Source organism: Patagioenas fasciata, chromosome 3, assembly GCF_037038585.1.
Source record: "Patagioenas fasciata isolate bPatFas1 chromosome 3, bPatFas1.hap1, whole genome shotgun sequence".
NCBI lineage: Eukaryota > Metazoa > Chordata > Aves > Columbiformes > Columbidae > Patagioenas > Patagioenas fasciata.
Window position 1 is genome coordinate 104,133,271 of NC_092522.1, and position 23,297 is coordinate 104,156,567.

Consider the following 23,297-nt stretch of genomic DNA (forward strand, 5'->3'; position numbering starts at 1 on the left):
AGACTATTCCTATCTTTTCCCTCTTTTCACTTCCCATTTTGCCTTATTTTTTCTTACACTCTATAATCTACTATTATATATTTGTTAGTCTGGTAATAGCCTTGATGATGCACCATTAATAAACAGTTAATATATCTAACTTCATATATGTATATTGCACTTCATTCCAAAGCAAGTACTTAAGTTGATAATCTACTAATAAATGCAATTCAAGTATTAAATTGCAGTTATGCCTATGGCAAAAAAAAAAGAAAAAAAAACCACGCAAACAAAAACAAAAAACAAACACAACCCTCCCATTTGAAAAAAACAAAAGCAAAAACCAGTATTTTTTTAAGTTCTCCAAGTCTCCTTGTTTTTGAAGGTGCAATATTTAGAACATCATAAAGTTAATTTTATTTAGCATTTTTGTAGTTTTCTGATCATTAGCATTTGCAATTTTCTTCTTTATTTTAGACTTGTGTCTTGTACTCTCTGAAATTTGCTATTTTCCTTCTGTGTTTCTGTCATTATAGTACATGACTGTGATTTGCTTACTAATGCTTTCCAATTAGCAAAGCATTTACTGAGCTTTCACAGTCAATATTCTGTGATGGCGGAACCAGCTCCTGGAAAACTAAAAAGTTGATACTACTATTGTTCAAATAAGTCGTGAGACAGGGTAAAATATATAATCATCAGCTAGCTTAACATTTTCTAATACATATTGAAAATAATTTTGTTGCAACTGGCAAGGGAGCACTAAGCAATACTTTATTTCAGCCAATATGAATGTATAATAGGAATGTCTTGCATAACCAAGTTGATAGAACTCTGAAGATAATGCTGCTGCGATAGATAAGAGTGTGACGTGGCCAGTATGCATTTTTCAAGAAGCATTTGATAAGGCTACATGTCAAAGATAATTGGTTGTTGTAAAGAAACCTGACACAGAATAGAACAAATTTAGAGAACTGGAAAGTGCATATTGCCATTAATACATAAAAATTTTTGTCTTCGTAACTATAAACCATAAGACGAACATAAAACTATTAGTAGCACTGGATGCATGAGAACAAAACAGCACCAGTCCAAGTAGGTGAGTACAATGATATTCTGCTGCGCTGAAAGATACAGGTACGTATTTGCCAAAATTTTAATCACAAAAGGCATCCTTTCCTGGACAACTGTGATTAAAATTAATCAGTCCTTCATACCAGTACTTTGAAGAAAAATAATGTGTATAGAGGTGTAACAGTGAAATTATGCCTCCATTTTTTTTAATTGGAGGTAAGAGGTCACTTGTCTACTGATATTTTTTATTTGCTCTTTTTTTGTTTGCTTGCCCCATTTGGATAAGAAGATCTAAGAATAATTTAAGATTATTAAGAAGCTGTACTTAGCAGTGAAATCTATAATCTCTATATAAAATTACAGAAGTCGTTAAATGCGTTTGCATAAACTATACAAAGCATCACGAAAACATACCAGGGTGATAACTCCTGCAGTGCAGCGAGATAGATTGGATGGTTTAGGTGTTCTCTGAGCTGTGAATGATGAGATTCACTACTGGTCTATCTCCCATGAAATCAAGTCCCCCTAATCTCTGAGGCTTCGCCACTGGTCAGCTCATATCTTCATATTCTCAGCATACACTTGCCTTCAAGACTGATGAGTCTATCATTTTTTCAGAGCAAATATATGCGGGGTCAGTTCAGTATTCAGGCAGTGTCATCGACATTTTGTAATTATTGCTTGAATTGTTACACTGCTGTTTAGAAATGATAGCTAATAAAAATGTCATTTATTCATAAACATCAAAAGACCTAAACATAGCCGTTGTGCTTTTCATGAATACTGAAAAGTTAATAGTTATTCTTCATTGAAACTCATGACAAGTTTTTATATCTACCCTCTGAAATTGTTCCATAATGAGCTCTCAATAATGACAGACTCCACTGATTTAGTGTCTAGAATACCATTGACTGACTGAACCCATGATGCCGAAGCAATTGTTTTCCCAGTAGCATCCATGCTTATGCAGCATATGCAGTAATACATCTTTGAATTCTGAATTCTTTTGCCTACTTTCCATATGTCTATTTTTACAAGAAATCTGGAAGCATTGTCCCTAAGTGCTTATTTTTTCTACTGATCTTATTAATCAGCCAACTACTACTTGATTGCAATCTCTTTTGGATCTACTTGGATTATGTCTGCAATAGACATCTTCTTTATTTGATGTTCTAGTCAAATATTGATAAGATTGGAAGGAAAGATGAGGAATGGCAGGATTAAAAGTTGCTTACTAACCATCATGTTCCAGTGGTCTTCTACTGCAATTTTTGCACCCATTTAGAGAAAAAATACTGAAGAGTAGACCAGCAAGGACATGCCTAAACTGTTGAGAGAGCATGCAAACAATGAACTCCTCATTGTATCTTTGTTTAAATGTATACTTCATACAGATTTGCCAGCTTTGACATCTTACGGTGTTCTTTCAAACTTCTGTCACATGGCTATTTTGGGGCTCTCACATTTAGCAAAATATGCTAAAAAGATTGGGAAACAAACAAAACACCAAAACCCCCACACAAAACAAACAAACACCCAGCCACAAACATGTTCAAGCTTCCCATTAACACAGATAATTCCTACTCTTTTTTTCTTCTATGGTTAGAATGAGGCCTTCTTCTGTTTCCATAGACACTTCTATCGAGCCAAAGTTCATCTATAAATGAAGTGGTGGGACATGTTCACCTGAGAGAATGTTAGCTTTGCAGGGTAGGAAAAAAAATAAAGATAATAATGGATGGGGGGGGGGGGGAACAAAATGCTTTTACTATTACAGACTTAAAACATGGTTATAACAAATTAAAAAGACCTGTCTGTTTGTGACAACCATAACTAAAAAATCATGTAAAGTTACTCTTCAGAAAATCAGGAAAGGAATAGGGTCCTGCTTTTTAGTTAATCCACTTTAACCACCTACATTAACAAAGTTCTGAAGTTTTGGTAAGATGCAAGTTACTCCAGAATGAACAAGAGAAATTATAGTCTACAGAAATGAGCCTTATTATGATATGCCAGTCCTTGTCATCAAGCCCTTGAGTCTTCAGGATGGGGTTTAGCATTTATTTTGACAGGAGAACATTTAACTTCCAGGCCTTTTGTATTTAATTGCATTCATAGTTGGAGTCCATGATTCCATATGAGTATGCAATAGCTTATAGGATGTAGCCATCATAAACTCTTCCTCAGCGATTCTGTATGTCAGAAAGACTCACAAAAACTGTGTTTCCATACAAAGACATGCAATTCAAAGTTACATTTTAGCAGATGTATTCATAGAATTAATTTCTGGCAATTTGATCTAATCCAATTATTTTAGATACTTGGCTTTGTAAAACAGCTCAAAATACATTTTGCTGCCATTCAGAAGCATTGATATATATCAATATAGATTTATGTCAGGAAATGAACTTTTCAGAATGAAGGTGAATGAGTCAGAATCCATGTGACATTAATACATGTACACCTGCAAACACAACTACACAAAAATACAAAAAAAAATCCTTATGATCTTATTTATATTATTCAAATAATTTATCAGTCAAACAAATATATACATGAAAAGCACTTCTATTATACTCATAGGCAGTAGCACAGTGACAGAAAAATTATGTTCAGGAAAACAGGATGAACACAATTATAGAGCATAACTTGTGCGGTGAAAGACATAAATTTAAGATCAGAGAAGACTCCTATCCCTATAAATCAGGTTAAAACAATATTTGTAGAGAGGAAGAGAGTGCCTCGTCTTCCCTTAACTTGTTTTATAAAGTATTAATAGCTATTAGAGAAAAAACAAGCGTTATCATTTGTGGTAGTAGTCGTATTTCAACGATAGACAAATCTTAAAGCCTCAAACAATTTTAGTTTCCAGAGTTTTCTGCCTAATAGCCTCACACACCTTTGCCACCCTAGACTGCTGTCAAACAGAGCAGAATCCTGACTTTTCTTACATCTGAGATCAGGACAGTGCTAACATTCAGTGGAATTACAACTACATGAACAGGGTTTTTTTGTGGTTAAAATTGCACAACTTAACCCCATCTCTCCATTCAGAAAGTTTTGTAGAGTGATATGAACATTTCTGCTAATGATATTATCAAGAATTTTGGTTCCTTGTAGGATTTTGGATTCTTACAGTATTTTGGTTCTTTCTAACGTTGAACTTCTCCATAAGATGGAAGCTGGAAGTATTCTCTCCCTCTACAGCCACTGCAGAAATTCAGAGGTAAACCTCTCGCACAGACAGTAAAGCTCGACAACAGAAACTAGCTATTATCTTTGCCACCTTAAGCAAAACTCTGGAAGTTACTTGGAATAAATATTGGCTATTCTCTACCTACACCCCATTGTGTGAGCATGGGTTTATCTTAAATTCTTCTTCAAATAATAAGAAATTATGAATCTATTGAACAAAGGAGTTTCTTACAGACAGCAATCACACCCACTTATATAGACACATTTTTATAGTCACAGATCACTGGGTTATGGTATAATGGCTGCAAGCCATCCACAAATGTGAAGGGCTATTCAGCACTACTCCGATGAAAACACTGGGAGCTGCTAAAATGCTCACAGCAATGAAAGAAGCCATGCTGGATATTTATCCCTCGCACTATATATAGCCCTGTAGAATGACCTAAGCTTGTGAATTACACCAATAAAAACTGTTGGTTGTTCTTAACAGATGATGGAGAAAGAGGTTACAGTTGAGGATAATAAATGTGATTCTGAATAGACTTCCCCAGTAAAACACGTATTATGCATGGGCACCAGAAGACAGTCAAAATCTTCACTCATTTATAGGCATTGATACTGTGTAAATAATGCACCGTGGTTGCCTTCATGCTTTGCTCTAAGCATCAGCATGAATCATGATGGGGACAAACTCCTGGGTACTGAGCCACATCTGAAGGCTTCTGCCCTAGAACTTCATCTTCCATACTTACTTCTAAGATGGAATGAGCACTTAACCCTCTTGCTGTAAGATATATTAGTGACCAAAGCATCGTGATAAAGGCAATTGCTACCACTCTAATAAAGCTACGGGGACAATCCAGCTCCTAAATTACCCTGAAACAAAGGAGAAAGACTGCTGAAGTCTAAAATTATACACTACCTGATTTTCGGTCATGCAAGTTAGTTGGTTTAGAACGGCACTGAATTCAATCAAGTGACCTGGATCCATTGAACTTCTTCAGAGAGCACTTCGAAACTGCAGGATTTATTTGACTTCTCTTTGCAATGGCACAGAGAGCTAAGCAAATCACCAACTTCAGATTTTTCCTCACACATACTTTCTAATAATTCCAGTCTGCTCCTTTGTTTGTTGTGTTTGTTTGTTATAGAGACTATTGATCCAGATTTGAAGAATAATGACAATGATGATAATTTTATTTCTTATATGTTCCTTTGTTTGTTTCATAAGTAATAAGGTTTTCTACAGTTTACAAATTAATAACTGCCCCTTTGTTGTGCTCTTCTCAGGTGTATCAAGTGACAGGACAAGTGGCAATGGGCACAAATTGAAATACAGGAGATTCCACTTAAAAAATAGAAAAAAATTTATCACTGTGAGCCTGGTGAAACACTGGAGTATGTTGCCCAGAGGGGTAGAATTCCCATCCTTGGAGATACACAAAAGCCAACTGACACGGACATTGTCATGGGCAACCCACTCAGGACCCTCTCTCTCTAGGGATGTCTTCCAAACACAATCGTTTCTGTGATTCCATGAAATAATTCCACTTTAGAGCATCCGCTGAACAGGCAGTCCCAGACTAAAAGCTCAAGTCTTGATTGTGTTCCCAGAAGAGAACTGAACAGATAGGAGCTCAAAGACACCTTTGACACTGGAGGTCAGTACAGTATTCCTTTCCTGATAGCCTTAGACTTTATGCCAAAGTTGGTGCTAATCTTGCATTTGCAAGGCAGATTTCTGGGGCAAATGTTGGCATGGAAAAAAAACTTTTCCAGTCTAGGTGATTTCTTTAAATAAAGATGGTAATAATATAGCAACCTTATATCCACTACCTACTTCGTTTCAAAGTTGGTTATTAACTGAAGATTCAGTCCACCTTCTTTTCTTGGCTAAGCCTTCTCTTACTGAATGCCAATCTGGGCTGAGGTAATTGGCCAGTGTTTGAAATAACCCAGTTTTGTACATGGAGTTTAGAGGTCACTGCATGGTCAGAAAGGTATTTCAGTACTGCTTTATTACTCCATTTATAGAAGCCTAAAATAATAGTGCATAAGCTGATTTTCCATCAAACTTTTTCTCCAGCTTCACTGCATGGTTTATGTTTGCAGAAGCAGTTCACAGTTTCTTCTGGCCTACCTAAGCATGCTTAGCTACAGCGAAGGGGAAGGAAACTACCCCAAAAGTCCTCATTGCAGACAATCAATATTGCTTCACTGATTCAAACCAAGAGCAGGTTCCTTCTTCTATCTATGCATCCTTCTTCTATCCAAGCAGAGATGTCATAAGAGAATTAAGAAGCAGAACTTCTTTCAGATCCATCCTTTCCTTGCCCATGAGTTCAGCTTACAGTGCCAACCACTTTCCTGCCCATGAATAGCTCATGAGAGCTCACAAGAGCACTGGATGTGAGGAAGATGCACATCTTGAATGACCATAAAAGTCAGGATAGGTATTTGTCACTAGTCATTTCATATTGATAGGTTAGAGTGTCCAAACCACAAAAAAAATAAGCGTACATTTTCCAAAAATCTGAAGTTGGTGTATATCTAAACATTTAACTCCTCTTGGATACATGAAAGCTACTATTTAAAACACTTGTTATTTCATCTGCTGAGAAATTTGGTGAAGCTTGTCTCAAATTTTGTGCTAAATCTTCTTCCTTGACTTCAGAAACATCTATTCTGTAAAAATAAAAATTATTAGTAGCCCTCTAAGAGGGAATAAGCACTTCTCAGTATTTTCTGCTTCCACTTCTACTCTAACTCTGCATGCTTATAAGTAAAAAGAAACAGTCCCATAGCCGGGAAGCAAAGCAGACCCAGCAGTGGAACACGTGCCTGAGCACTGCCAGAACAAGGAACCATGTGTGAGATTTACATTGGACGATGCCTCTGAATGTGTAAGGACAAGAAAAAAAATCCCGTGAAGACCGGACACTTCTAATACACTTTGTTAAACACTAGTATTTAAATTATGTTTTCAGACATGAAAATGAACAGGCCAAAGGGACCTGCTTTTATTTCTGCGTGTGTTCATAGCAGTGATGAAAAGCAAGGGCATTAAGTTCACACTGGGAACACTGTGGGTTTCTAACAGCTGCTGAGACCAGAGAGCCGCACTCAGACAGTGTCCATGCCCAGAAAGGCACTGCTGGGGCATGGGGAAGGGCTGCCCCAGGAGAGGGAGGCATTCCCCACTGGGATATAAATGATTGTGGAGGATAGATGACCTTTCTGGTTTGGTTTGGTTTGGTTTGGTTTGGTTTGGTTTGGTTTGGTTTGGTTTGGTTTGGTTTGGTTTGGTTTTGGCTGGAGCATCTCAAGAAAAAAAGATATCAAGAAATGATGCATTGCTTTCTCCAATCTACTCAGCATTTAAACCTTTCCACCTTAGGTTATCCGCTTTGCCTCCTGCATGGCAGAGGTGGGGAGCAAATACTAGAGCCATCCTTTGCCAGTCTGGATCACTGTCTAAAAGGAAAAGAATTTGCCTTCAGTACTTCTCTCCACCATCGTGCACATTTATTTATTTTCTAACCTTAGTGACCATCGAAGAATACTGACCACGTGGAAAGTGAGAAAATTAGGCATCTAGAAATGCTTAATGCAGGAGACGGGTCACACATAGTAAGAGGGAGAAGGTGCACTGCTGGCATGACCTGAGAGAAGTGAATTTGGCAAAAACAGAAATAATGCAGTGAGAAAGCCTTTAGTATTTCCAGTTACCAGCAGAACTGTTGGCAAAACTCATATCCAAGGGTCCTTAAATTGCTGACAACATTTTGTTCTCATTCAATCTGATTCAGCTGCAGCTGGGTGAACACTGCAGTGAAGGAAGGGTTGAAGCATTACTAAGACTTGCCCCGTGTAAGTCAGAGAGGTTTTGCCTCTCTAGAGAGGGCAGTCAGAAGATATAGCAAGGCTCAGAGTGACACAGGATAGAGGAGTGCATTTGTTGTTTGTTACTCCGGTTTGCTGTTACTTGCCTAGATTGGCTCTGTCCTCAAACCAGCAACATAAGAGGCAGCTTTTCTTCCTCGAGTGCTGCCTTGCATGGCTTTATTAATGCCAGCCTGAATTTCTTCACTGCACTGTACGTCTCACATCTGTTGTGAAGCTGATGCAACACACCTGGTTAATGATACATTAATACCAACACCTCAGCCTGTATGGGTTGCTGCTAGTTTCCAAGTAAATGGTTCATTTTCACATATGGAGTTTTCAGCAATCTGGATCGTGCTCCTATTCTGTTGCATTAGTAATGAGCAAAGGCATCTGATTTTAAGGAAATGCCTAAACCAGGTAATTTTCTATATTTCTTATATAGAATCTCTTTTAAACATTGATTTTTTTTTCTTCTAGTCCCATACTAAACTGTATCAACTTAAAAGGGATCCCTAACTGTTCAAAACTTCCACAGAAGGGAAAGAACAAGAACACATGCCAAGTACTGGGAGGAATATCATGATGATTAATTCCTTGGCTGGATAATTTTGTCTGGTGATGGAGTTGTGATTAAATAGCCATATTAATTATTTATTTAAGACTGTTTAAAATATAGGTCATGGTTTCCAAATGTCTGAGGAAAATGCTTTCCATTAATCTATACAGAGCAAAATAAAGACTGCTAGAGGCATCATCTATTTAGTCTGTCCTTACATGTAATTTCTACCTTGCCCTTTATTACTGTTGAGTCACCTCAAGGCTGAAAATTGCACAGGTGCTTTGGGATGTCAAATCCCCATTCACCTTCATAGGTGTCCAAGGCCTTCTGGATGTCTGAAAAAATTCTGATATCAGCGTATCTGACTAATGTAGTGGCAGCCCCGCAGCCTTTGAGGTTCCGCAACTGCAGCTGCTGCTGGGCTGGCTCCCTTCTCTCTCCTCTCACCCTTCGGCGGCCGGCCAGCTCTCCCTGCCTTCTCCTCACAGCTCTTGGTGCTCAGCCATCACCATCTTCTAGCTCTCCTCAATCCTACAGTCACATCCTCTACACAATTCTGGTTACCTCTCTCCCAAGTCTCCTCTCCTACAAAAGATAAATGATTGTGCTACTTCATATCTAGCTTCATGCACAATTCAGAACATTTCTGCAAGTGGTGCCGAGCTCTGTTCTCTAGCAGGTAGGATTAGTCCTGGTCCTATGGAATCTGGTAGGATTTTCCAATTTAATTCAGTGGCTTTAGAGCCAGTTGGAGCAGAATTAGGCCATTTGATACTAAATTCTCAGGATGTGCCCGAATAAAAATAGTACAAATACTGTGGAATTCAAGCTCTTCATCCATAATATATTCATCTTGAAGTGCACAGCTGCCATGCATATATTTATGTAACTGCTATCTGTAGAAATATTTAAGCATTCAGTTCAACTCTGAAAAAAAAATGTTTAGGAAAGTTAAGAATGGCTAAATGGCGAGAGCAAGCAAGGGGAGATAGTCATTAGACATGTGTCTTCATAAAGCTAACAGTTTCATCTGAATCGCTGAAGAAATATAGAACAGCTAGAAAATCTACAGAGAGGGACAAGGATGACCAGACATATGGAACAGAGGGAATCTAAGCAGACCACAACTTTTCAGCCTATAATTAGACAGCTTAAGGTGGCAATGACAAGCGTCTCTATGAGGTATACTATTCACAGTAAAAACACTTAAGGCTATCCTTAAAATCCTCAGACAGGAGGCTTAAAACAATGTGATTAATTTATTGAACTCATTTCCATAACATGTTTTTTGAAATCAATAATTTAAACAGGTTAAAAACAAGATTGGATAAATTCATGAACAGTTGAGACATCAGAAGCTTTTAACTACAGTCTGAGAGGACCAGCCGCAGCGGAAGCGGGATAAGGATCAGAGAGGAAGGCGGCAGCACCCCCTACGAGTCCTCTCTCCTGCATTGCTGTTCTTCACCACCAGCTACTGAGAGCTCTGGTCTCTCCCATTACGGCAGCTGTCACACATTTGCCCTGCCCTGTTCCCAGCCTTCAAAGACAAAAATACCACAAATAACCTGCTCTATATATGTAGTAAGTACTGTGGGCTGCAGGAACATCTCTGCCTCCCCACTCTGCCCAGCTGGTATGGCCATGCAGAACCTCCTTACATGTGCCTCTATTTTTTCCAGATTTCTGTTCCCTTCCTTTCTAAACTCATCTGCGACAAGTCTTTAATATCACATGGTCTTACAACACAAGCACAGTCACATTAATCAGCAATATTTTTATTCCGTTGCATCTCTGGCAGGCTCCTGGCAGTATAGCAACAAACATCCCAGTAATAAATGAGCTTTCAAGTGCACCAGACTTTACTATTCAGCTGCTGGCATGTGGTCTCTGATCAAAACTTAACTTACACAAGCCCTGTATAGGCAGCACACCAAGTAGCAATAACAGCAACAACGCTAATAAACAAGGTAAGGCACTGCTCTGACCACAAGAACACAAACCAACCATCTTCCTAACTATACCAAAATCTATTACTTCAGAGGCTCTTTTCCTAAGCTATACCAATACTCTACTGAATTACAGTGAGGCAGGTAACTACAAGCACGATACCCATTTAATCTCCACAAACAATTAACTTGCACAGCTGAGCTCTACCACAAAATACCCTGCCTGCTGCCATGGGATGTTGCTTAACTTCATGTAGGTCATTGGTGAGGTAATAGACAGTTTTAACCAGCAACAGCAGAAAAGTAGTAAAATCCCAGCCCAACACATCCTTTGATAGGTTTTAATAAAAATATATATCAAGTTCATAGCAGAAGAAATTGAAAAATAAAAGCAATTATTACCTCGCTTTAATGTGTTTTAAATGTTTTCAAAGAACACAGAACTTTACTGCTAAAAATACCCCAACAAAACATACATTCAATGTAAAAAAAAATGCCTTAAACTTACCTCTTAGTTTACACTGATTTAATATATTTTTTCTTCTACTTTTCAACTTTCCTTGCATCTTGGGCATATAGTGGTTTTCTCCACCCGCTTCCTTCCTCTCACCTCCTCCCCCTCCAATCTGGCCTCCTTTCCTTCCTTGGAGGTTTTTAAGCTTTAATTTGAGAGTGTAAAGCTGAAAAATATTTGATACAATTTTTTTTTTTAATTAGAGAATTGAGCTCCTCACCATGGTTGAAGCATTTCTGGGAACAGCACCAAAAAGCTGGAAGCTACTGCACCGAGTAGCCACAGCATCTCTCTTAAAATCATCACTCATTTATTTTTCCCAGACAACTAGTGTTTCAGCATTTTACTTACAGACATGACTGCAGTTTAGGAGACGAAGGCTAGAAATGAGTCCGAGTCTCTTTGTTCAATTTTGGAACGTGAAACCTAGATTCCCAAATTCCAGCGTGGGCCCATCTCCAGCTGGAACAGGAACAAGACTCACCAAGTGGGATTTGACAATGTATGAGCTGAGGCTCATTTTCAATGAGCTCAGAAGGGTATTGATGATTATATGTTCTAACTGGAGGAGGTAGTTGTCAGTCTGCCTGCAGCGAGCATGTCACCACAGCGGGGAAGGGGAAATATTTTAGAGTTTGTGTGGGATTGTGCTCGCTGAATGGAGTACTTGGGAAGTCTCCTATCCTATAATTTGGAAATTGTTGGGGAAAGGGGGGGAAAGAAATTAAAGAAAAAAAAAAGGTCAGATCTAACAATTCAGGGCCTCTGCAATGCACATTCACACTGAGGGGTGTTGAAGAGACTCAGCATTTCCATATGCTAGTGAGAAACAGCCTACAGTCTATTTTAGGTCTACATTAATTGACTACAGCCTCTATGTCTTTATTTTTTAATGCTTGACGTAATACGGTAAGAGTTTGCTTTCACCTAATAAAGAACATTTTGCTGATATGATATCAAATTTGTGGTAATGCTAAATAAGTCATCTTTCTTTAAATGCTTACAGATGTTTCAGGCATGTGGATAGGTATGAGGAAGAAATTTCGTAGAATGAGGGTGGTGAAACACTGGCACAGGTTGTCCAGAGAGGTGGTAGATGTCCCATCCCTGGAGACATTCAAGGCCAGGCTGGATGGGGCTCTGAGCAACCTGATCTAGTTGAGATGTCCCTGCTCATTGCCGGGGGTCAGACTAGGTGACTTTTGAAAGTCCCTTCCAACCCAAACTATTCTATGATTCTGTTCATATAGTAGACTTCCTCTCCATTCCTTGTTTGCTCAGTCATTACATTTCAGTCTTTCCTCTTAAATCGGGCTACTTAACCACTGACTTATTTGCCGTTGCTTGAACAACAGCAAATTGCTCCTGCAATCCACCCTATTTTTGTAAAGCTCAACAATTACTTGTCTGCTCTTTTACACAATCTATCTACACATTCTCCCAAAGACAGTATTTCCCTTTTTGGTATCACACTGATCACAAACTGGACCTTTCTGAAGCAGAAAAAAATATTTTATTGTAATTTATTTTGGCTGTTTCTGTATACTTAATATGTATTAGCCATATAAAATCAGTTCTCAACTAATTTATCCCAGATGCATCAGCTTCCCTTTTTTCTCAATCTGAATATGATACGTTGATAACTCCTCTTGCTCATGTTTCTAATCTGTAAGTATATTCTATTTTCTGTTTCCTGCTGTTTACATCATCTGCTGACTTCATTAACATGCTGTTCACTTGCTTTCTTTAATACTATTAATGAAACTGTTAAATAAGGCTGAAACAGAGACAAATCATTATAGTAGTACATTGGACATGAGTAATGTGTCATCAGTCAGGTTTTCTGCAGTAAGGCCTAAAAGCCTGTTTATCAAAATCATTCCTTTTAATTGGTTTCAATAAGTTATTATTTGTAGAATTGACTGATGCTTAATTGTTGCATTACCACAAAGCTGTTTGAGAAACCTTGGCATAGAAAAGCTGACTGCTTATATATGTGTTTTTGTTTAAATCAAACCTATGGGAAAGTTTGGATTTGCTTCAGAATGGGTTTTAAACTATTTAGTTGAGTTCTCCTTTCTATTTACCTCTTCGTACTCACTATTTCATGCCACAGTTTACTCTTACAGATTTAAGGTATTTGAATTAATTCCATGCAATTGATAAAACAATTAAGTTGCTTAAAAGCTGTGTAGAAGGATACCTGATAACAAACATACAATTAAATAGAAGATAATATTATTTATTTAAATAGACACACATAGTGTGAATATATGTGAATGTACAACAGACATAAACAGTTCCAAATACATTTCCAGGATAACTAAGGGAGGCATGAGAGGTGTCTCTCTGTTAAACATCAAAACCAGATAAACACAGAGAAGGAACAGACAGATTTTACCTAATAGTTACTAATGACCTGCAAACAGACTAACCGAGAATAAATTAGGCTAAAAATGAGAAGGTATATAGCAACCATCAGGACTGTGAGGCTTCAGATAAGTCTTGCAGTACTTGTAACCAAGGCAACGAAACTAATGTCTTTTAATACAAAGCTGGCTTGGTTCACAGGAGAGGCTGTCGAGTGACTGCTTGAAAAGGCAGCGTATCCAGCCCTGTTTTCAGATGTGCCCATCCTCATCTTCCTCCCAGCTCTACAAACACAACACTGAATATCAACGAATCTTAAACCCTAACTTTGTATTTGAAACTACTGATTGTTCTCAAGCACGTTTTCTTCATACTGAAAGCCTGAAATTAATAGCGATCGTTTTGATGTACCTAAATTGCCTCCTGAAATCTAAACAAAAGAAAATGAAATCATTATTTGTTATTACTAAGTAGACACTAGCTAAAATTTTAAATGCCAAAATTCTGGCCTCTAAAACACTAATTATCAGTAAATACACAAGGGTGAAAGCTTCACAAGCAAGGGTAATCCTGAAAAAAATGGATCTCAGCACTGGCCAAGTTCTTGCTGTAAAGCTCAAGTTCTCTACTCCCGACACAGAGCAGCTACATCAGGCTCTGCTGTTTCTCCCAGACCTGCAGGCAAAGGAAGTAATTTAGACCACAAGAACACCCCCTTGCTACTTTTTCTCCTTTCGCTGCCAAGAAGTATGGCAATCTCTCATGGGTTAGAAAAGATGGAAAAGATTTGAATATGGGTCCCCAAATCTATTTTGGATCTGTGAAGTGAGCTGATAGCAAAGGACAACTGGGCATTTTTGTACTCATTACATTTTGGGTATATAGGTCATTTCATTTTGAGGTTTTCACCTCAGAGACTCTTCCAGACATGCCAAAAATTCAGCAGAACTCTTTTCATAAATTAAAAACTAGTCTCAGTTAAAAAGAGTATCAAAAGATTTGCTCATGGGTATGTATGAAATTTCATGGAATGAAGTGTTCTTGGTCCTACTTGGAGCATTGTCCTGTCAGTTTTTTTAACCTTTATAGTGTATTATTTACATAGACTACTCAAAGAAAACTAACCGGGCTGTTACTCTATGTATGATCTCTTTATATGGCTGAATAGTTCTTGGCCTCTTGAAAGCACAGGATTCATTGTTTTCATCAGCCAGTGATCATAATGATACAAAGAAAAATCATAGTAATTATAGAGCAGTCTACATAAAAGCTACATTTAATAAGCTATGTTCATCTCTGTTCCAACTCCACTCGCTTTTGTCAAAAGTAAGGATATATTTAACCATTATGTGCCAGCTTGCATAGCTACAACTATTATTCTTGAGAAAGCAGTAATGCTGTGGTCCATTTAGAGGTTAAACCTTGTTTCTATCTATTAACAAAACTACTGAATACTTAAAATAAATTCACAATGCAATAAACGTTCACAGAATCCAAACTAAGCATTCTTTCTCAAATCTCATATAAAAATAGGCTTAATTATATTTTTTGCTTTTCAGCTGGACAACAAAAAGGGTAACAAAAGGCAAACATACATATATCTGTATGTGTGCATGTATAGGCATTTATACAAATATTGGCTAGAAATACTTGTCAGCAGTATCATCAAAACTCTTTGTTTTTCGTTGGATTACTAGTTGCTGTAGCATTTAAGAACTACAATTCAATTTCAGACGTCCATAAGAAGTTGAACAAAAAAGAACACAAAATACACTCTTTGTTTAGAGGAGACCACAATCAATGTGTGAGACAGCAGGAGGAGACAGACAGCTGTGCAGCACAAAGAAAATTGAGAAAAAAGTTGCTCAGCATACATCTCCGCACATGACTACTTGAACTGAGCATTAGATGTAATCTGTTGCCATCACCAGGTGCTTTATGTAAACATTTATCGGTTATGAGGCCTCTTCAAATGCTATTTTGAATTGTTACTGGATTTATTTCAATATAATATGAACTAATGGCAAAAAAGCTCAGGGCACCAGCATAACCTGGTGCTATTTTACCTGTTGAATTTAACCGGGCAAAACATTCAGACTACCTTGCAGGAAGAAAAAGCTTGCTATTGACTTTAAAGGGCTCACTAACAGTACCATACACCTTACAGTCTGGCATTATTTCAGTCTCACTGATTCATGATAATTAAAATTATTGTTTACTTCATAGTACACTTTTAATTAAAAAACAATAAGACATTTACATAGGTTCTTTCTTATGCTCTTTGTAAACACATTGTGTTCTGCTGCACAAGTGTTAACTTTCTACTGCCCTGAAGAGGAAGCCTTGTGCACACAGGGGAGGAAGAATATGGCTTGGAGAATTAGATCTACAGAATTATCATGCAGTAATTCACCATTTCAGGTGGGAGGGATAAGGGGGGAAATTTCACATGAAAGTTACGAAGGGGGGCAGACAATGGGGCCAAACAATAAGTCAGATAATATTAGGAGAATCAAATTCAAAGATCCCAACAATCTGTTTTAAGGCCATGCCAGAACTCCACATATCCTTCCTATTATTAAAAATCATGAAGTATCACAAAATCCTCCCATCTCATCTGCTGCATACAAGATACCCATATTCCCATCCTGCCATCTGATAGAGATCAGAATTAGGGACTTATAAGCCTCAAGATAGAATGTGGTGTTGTCTAAAATAAAACTTAGAAAGCATACATTGTCTTTATAGGGTGGCTCACAGTCACAGGGATCATGTGTGTCTGCGCATGTATATGTCAGTTTATGAGACAAGACTACTGAACCTATTGATTAATTTCTAATTAAAAGAGAATAGAGTGAAGCACTGGGAAAATTCTGAAGCAACCTTGTATTGTGATATGGAGAAGAATGCAAGCTGCAGTTCATTGGTGTCTCCATAGAAACAAGACATATTGGAGGGTGTAAGACATTGTCAGAGGACTAAAAAATTTCAGCTTCAGCAGAAAACAGAAAAGCACCTAAGGGATTTTTTTAACCAGGAAAACAAAATTAATTATTCATTTCCCATATAGGAAGCATCTGGTTTTTAGATGAGTTACTTAACATATATCAGGATTAAGTTATGGACTGGCTAATCCTGTGATTTTCTAATCCATAAAATCTGTAGAAAACGCATGGTTACACTTCTAAGTATAACGCCGAAGAGGAATATAAGTAGACTCTCAATGAATAATTGAAAGCTCCATTCAATGCCCTGTTAATTCTTGGTACCATTTTCACACTCGCTTTAGACAGGGTGCTTATGCATTCATATTGGCCCATGTGCCCCTGTCTTGGCCTGTGCAAAAGGCATCCCCAGGAACATTAAAGGCAGCAGGGAGACGTTTCTTGAATAAGACACTACGCTCTCAACCCGCTCAGCATCCCTCCTACTTCAAATGAACAGAGACTCACAGCGTGCAGCTGCAGCGACTATTTTTAAGAAGTTGAACCCACACACAGGATGGATTAAAAAAGGCTCATCTCCTTCTGCCAACCTCAAGCTACAGGCATAGGGTTTTTTCATTATGTGACCAAGACACTTGTGTCAGCTGGTAGCTTCACGAGCTGGGCTGCTGTTTCCTGATTTTCTGCCCAGACCTGGCCAGTGCGGCCTCAAGGACAGTCTGCCAGATGAACCGACCTCAGCATCCTTAGATCCTCCCCTAAAGATAGTCCTTAACTGTGGAGCTCCCCAGTGCTGGAGATAACTCTGCTTTTCTGCTGAAACAAAAATTCTGGGGAAATTATCAGTTTTTAGTTTCTGCATCAAGTCACTTCTCCTCCACTTCCACAAATGAGCAGAAAGACTGTCTCGCTGCCTGCACCGCCCAGGGTACAGATGGGGTATATATGTGTATATACATCCCTGCTTATGCTATGCACACAAACTAAATTTGACAATTGCTGTTTACTTTTGGCTGGAGGTCACTCTGGTTTTAGGAGCTTCTCTGAGGGCTGCATGGTAGACACCAAAAGAGAAAAGGTCCTTCAGAATAATCAGGTCTTTTCCTGGTGGCATGGCAGGCCACCATGCAGTGGCCACGTCTAACCCTTCCACAGCAATGAGCTGCTTTAAGGCTGCTTAGTCAGGAAGACAATTAAGGAAATAGATGAAAACTATGAGACTTCCCAGCTGCAAATAAGAGTTAGGGCCTTTAAAAAGATGTATCAGGGAGTGGGATAGGAATGAAAAGGTTTAAGTTAAAGTGAAAACTTATTTTGGGGCTTTTTGGTGTGCATGCAACACATAAGCATGTTCTGTACAGAGCACCCATGCTACAAAAATATTCAGAGGACACACTGGAGACTAAGTACTACATATATTTTTTTACCAGTTCTGATCTTCATAATAAATATTGAGGTATTGATAATAAATATTGAGGTATTAGAGCTGTGCCAGAGCATGCAGACTGATTCTCTAGCTCTCTACAGACTTGCATCAATATACATTTAAGAACCAGCGCAATCCTTTAATTAATAAAGCATGGCTTCTTCCTGTCAGTCACCAAAATTGATCCAAAACACAAAAATGGGAGTAAAAGTGATTATGGTTCTTTTGTGTCCAGGTGTGCTTTTTAGCATTTGGGAAAAGACGTGAGTTCAGAGAAATGTGAATGGATAGGCTCCATTGCTGCCTGCACAGGATCTCCAGAAAATGTTAAAATTCATGGGTACACATGCAAAAGGAAAAAAAAAAGAGATGCAGAAGATGATGAAAAATAGTTAACATTGCTAATTTTTTCTAAGGAGGATAAGAAATATAAAAACCTTGTGATTTATATTCGCTCTTATGAGGACTAATGCAGTGGCCCTGTAATCCTGATAGCATCCTACACATCTGTTTATATGTGCCACTCTTGTCCACCTAATCAGTCTTACAGATGTTAAAGGCATTTCTCACACAAGTAACATTTACTCAAGGAATAAGAGATACCAACAAAACCACTTTTTTCTGAAGGACATAATGCTAGACTTCTCCTTTAGGGGATCTCTTAAACTCTTCTTTGTTACAACTAAAAGAAAAGATAAAAAAGCTGTGTGACCTCAAATATTCCAGCTTCACATCCTTCACTGTGATGACAACTTTGTCTCCTCATAACTTACACACAGTGACGTAAAATGAGGAAAGAATAAAATAATCTGAAGTCTCTTTTCCCCCTTCCTGTACCCCTTACCTGTTTCCCAAACAAGGGAATGAGAAAGAGGAATGATTAACATTTTCCACTAGTTGTGCTACTTATTGATGAAAGTCAGACTGAAGGGACACTAAGAAATAACACTCAGAAAGGAAGAGTGCACCAAAATATCTGATACACGGTTGCTGATGTGTGCACTGTGGTCATATTACTGCAATTCCAGATTAAATTAAATGGAATGGTGTTGACATATGTCAGGAGAAAATTAGCTACAGCTTACCCAATAAAATCTTTATTATCCATGAAGCATGCTTGACACTTATTTTTACTAAGTATGGTACTTTATAGGAGTCTATCCAAACACTGACTAGATGCTTTATTCTATCACAATTTATAGGTGTGTTCTTTGATATTAGATCTGTCATATCAAAACCACATACCTGCCATGTGCAGTGATGGAACTTCAGCACGATTTTGACATCAGTAATATGCATTGAGTTCCCCATAATGACTTCATGTGTCATGCATACATGCATGTATGAAAATGACTTGGACACCGAACAAACCAGAAAAGACTGTTGCATACACTCTCACTAGCTCATCTAAGAGGCAAATCTATCTCCAGACCTAAATGGTTCAGGTCTATGTAGCAAACATCAGTGATCAGTTGTTTATCCCAGGGCTTTGTTAGACATATTGCTGAGGGATCACAGTTGAACTTTCCTAATCTCAGCTCTAGGAACAGTGAGATCAAAGATTTCTGCCCGATCTCCCATTCCTGCAGATGCACACAGACCCAAATTTTCCAGAGATTCAAATTTTCCGGGCAGCCGAGGCTGGCTGAGTCAGCATAGGATTTATGAAGTTTTAGCACAGTTACCGGAGAAAACACACTGGCCATGCTGGCTGACATAGAGTTTTGTCACTCACAGTTATCAGATGTGGGGAAAGAGTTGTGAAAAACTTTTACGAAAGACTGAAGACTATGGCAGTGTGTCCATCATTCAGGTCAGTGGTTATGGCTGTACTGTGAGACTGGTGAATAATGGGTTTAATTTCATGATTTGCCAAAGGCTTCTAAGGGACATGAGGGAAGCTACAGAGCCTCCGTTTAATTCTTAAAATAAGGATAATGATCTTTCCTCAGAGGTGTGCTCAGATGAAAACTGAGGCAGGTAGCCATAGTGTGCAACAGGTTCACACCAGTTTGTTCTTATATATGTATACATATACATACACACATATACATATGAACATATATTCTCAGCAATGGACCAATGGCAAGGACCTCACAGAGTGAGTTTGGATAAACAACCCAAACTCCTATGTTTTCCTAAAATTTGCAGGCAGTGCATCTTACTTAGAATGAGGGATGTTTTTGTAAATATAAACATCTTTACATTATGCTTCCTAAATCCATCCAGGACACTACAGGGCAATATTATTCCTTAAATTATGTTACCACTTCGTCATATAACTTATTGATTGTGAACGTATTTAAGTGAGTTTGTTTGGGTTTTGCATTTTGTATATTGAATGCAAGCTGTTTTGAAGAACTTTACTACTTTCTTTAATTAAAATAAAATAAAGCAAAGCAGAAAAGGGACATGTTCATTTTCCTGCCAGAGTTGCATTCAGCCCTAAGCAGTTTGAGCAAGGCACAGTGATGCACAATATGTTGCACAGAAGTTGTGCCTGGTTAAAGCTCCTGATATTAAAGAATAAGCATGCATCCAAAAGACAGTCAGCCTCAGATGCAGACAGATTGACACAGCATGGTGCAAACACTTTTGTATAGAAGCTAGAAATGCCTGCCTGTGAAACTCTGGCAAGAGTAAGTCTGCACCATGTGTATCTCCTTGTAAGTTTAATTGTCTGTATACAAGCTATTAGTCTACCTTCAGGAGTTACTTTTCTTCACATTTTTCTACTTCTTTTGCAGCATTCTGGCTAAATGAATACGATTAAGTCAAATAAACAAAAGGCAATCTGTGGTAATTTGAAGCTTTTGACCAAGCCTGAAGCCAGAGCTGATGAATGAGATAAATAAATAAACAGATAGATAAATAAATGTTTGTCTCTTAATCAGTGCTGCTATTTCACAGGCTGAATTGCTCAAGGCAGAGGTTCTTTAGTGTAGACCACAGCTCAGCAAAGCGAATGTGTTGATCTCCTGCCATCACTGCACTATAGTGCAGTTCTCCTTCTCTTGTGTTCCTCATTATTATCTCTTCACTGCAGTAAATAATAGAGCTATGCTTCATGAAAAAGTATATAAAATAACCTAATAAAAATTTGCACTAAGGAACAGTGGTCAACCCAACTGAAACTGCATGAAAGTTCTGCAGCAAAATCACAGGGATTTCTTAGAAAAATTTGTATGCTGATTACCTAGTTAGCAGCAATAATCAAAAGAATGCTGTAGGGATAAATCAACACACCTACAAAAGAAAGGCATGAACTGAAAACAGGCACAATACATTTCACTTCTCCACCTTGCATTTCAGTGCCACAGCACAATGAATCCCTGTGAACAGCACAGTGATGGCTATTTTGAAGGCACATCTTAAAGGCCTGCTTAAAAAAGATTATGTCCTGTGTGAGTCTATTCAGACAGTTTAACTGCATTACAAACTGTACAGACTATGCCATTTGCATGTGTTGTTTACATTACTGTCATTAGGATAGTCCCAAGGTATCACAATCAAATTTTTTCTTGGTCTTTTCCTCTTGGAAAATATAGAGTTTTCTTAGATGTTTGCTCTGGGCTTGGTTTCATAGAAATCATAGTTTAAATACGCATGATGTTCATTCTCATGTGTCTGTAGGCTACACAAGGCTACATGTAGGCTGCTGGGGCCTTACACAGGTGCCACAGTGATCGGAAATCTGAAAAACCTGCAACTCCACAGTCCCACCATTGGTGTGGGACTTCTTTGATGACATGAACTATTTTGTTCTCTGTAACTCAGAACTGCTATCAAGTTGCAGTCGAAGTGATCTGGAAGACAATCTACATTAACACATTGTGGAGCAACTCGCATCTGAGCACACAGTCAAACCTACAAGGAGATGTGCTGCTTGGTGCTCCCTTCAAAGGGAAGCTCCTGAGGACAAGATGCTGTGCAGTGCCCTGAGCACAGTCAGGCACTTCAACTCAATCTGGAAGATGTCACCCATGATCAGCCAGGGCTGGTCCTGGCTCTGGCGCTAAGGACAGACTCTCACCCCTGCTTTGTGGGCTGAGGGGAGCACACAGAGCCACACAGCCTGCTCTGGTGCCTGTTTGCCCTCATTTCTACCATGCTGGGTGCCGTACAACCTCTCAGGGTGTGGACCATATCAAAGATGGACAAAAAAAGACACGAACCTTATTGCTTCTACAAGTATATTTTTCCTCATACTGCAATGTTTTTAAATGGTTAATCTGCACTGTCAAACTTGAGGGTTTTTCACAAAAAAAAACCCTACATGTGAATAATAATTACAAGAGCATTTCCATGAACCGAAACACTATGAAACTCATCAAAATTTAGATATTTTGGAATATTTCACTAAAAACTTTTTTTTCTCACCTGGAAATTTTCTGTGACACTTTTAAAAATCAGAATAAAATTAGTGAGGTTTTAAACAGATGAAATTCAGGACAACTTTGAATTTTCAGATCAGGGTTTCAATTTTCATCTTGGTCTGCCCTACACTCTTCCCCTCCCATGAGAAAAAGGCAGGACGCACTGCAGAAAAAAGCTTACATTACTGAATCTTCCACTTGCTTTGCCTACACATCATCACCTACACACCATCCGCATTACCTAAGGCTTTTTAAATTGCTGCTCCATTCTGTGATAATCAGATATATTAAGAACTTTTTGTTTTAAACAAAAAAAGTGCTGTACTGAGTGTGTGTGCTCAGGTGCTGGGGGCTGCAGGGGTGTCTGTGAGGAGAGGCTGGAGCTGCCCCGTGCTGGACACAGATGGTTCCAGCAGCTCCAACCACCCACCACAGGGCACAGCCGAGCCCCCAGCTGAGGTGGTGGGGCCTCAGGGAAAATGTTTTTAAGAAACGGGAGAAAACAAGGGGGAGAACAGCTCTGCAAGCACTAAGGTGAGAGAAGGTAGAGGGCGAGGAGGTGGTCCAGGCACCACAGCAGAGACTCCACTGCAGCCCGTGGTGGAGCAGATATCTTACCCTGCAGCCTGCGGTGGAGCAGATACCCACCCTGCAGCCTATAAAGACCCCATGCAGAAGCAAGTTTATCCTGAAAGACTGCAGCCTGTAGAAGGACGACACGGGCAGGGAAGATGTGTGAGGAGGCAGGAGCAGCAGAGAGGGGCTGTTATGGACTGACCACAGCCCCTATTTCCCATCCCCTGCACCACCTGAGGTGGGGGAGGCAGAGGAGTCAGGAATTAAGGAGTGAAGTTGAGCCTGTAAAGAAGGAGGAGCCTGGGCAAGCTGTTGTTTTCATTTGTCTTTGTTTCTTACTATTCAAAACTATTCTTAATGGGCAATAAATTAAATTGGTTTTCCAAAAGTTGAGTCTCTTTTACCTGTGCTGACAACTGGTAAGTGACCTCCCTGCCTTTACCTCA

The 23,297-nt window shown here is 38.8% G+C and overlaps 1 protein-coding gene across 12 annotated transcripts in view; it reads right to left on the reverse strand.

The window, feature by feature from the left end:
* DLGAP2 (DLG associated protein 2) overlaps window positions 1-23,297 on the reverse strand; it is a 463,673-nt gene that overhangs the window by 295,238 nt on the left and 145,138 nt on the right. Inside the window, exon 2 of one of the 12 annotated variants that reach the window (XM_071807020.1) lies at window positions 11,153-11,324. The exons of 10 other annotated variants lie outside the window; for them this stretch is intronic. In XM_071807020.1, the coding sequence (XP_071663121.1) occupies window positions 11,153-11,219 (67 nt within the window). In that variant the 5' untranslated portion in view covers window positions 11,220-11,324. Of the gene's footprint in view, window positions 1-11,152; window positions 11,325-23,297 lie in introns of those variants that run through there. One more of the 12 variants, XM_071807013.1, reaches the window with a different exon arrangement.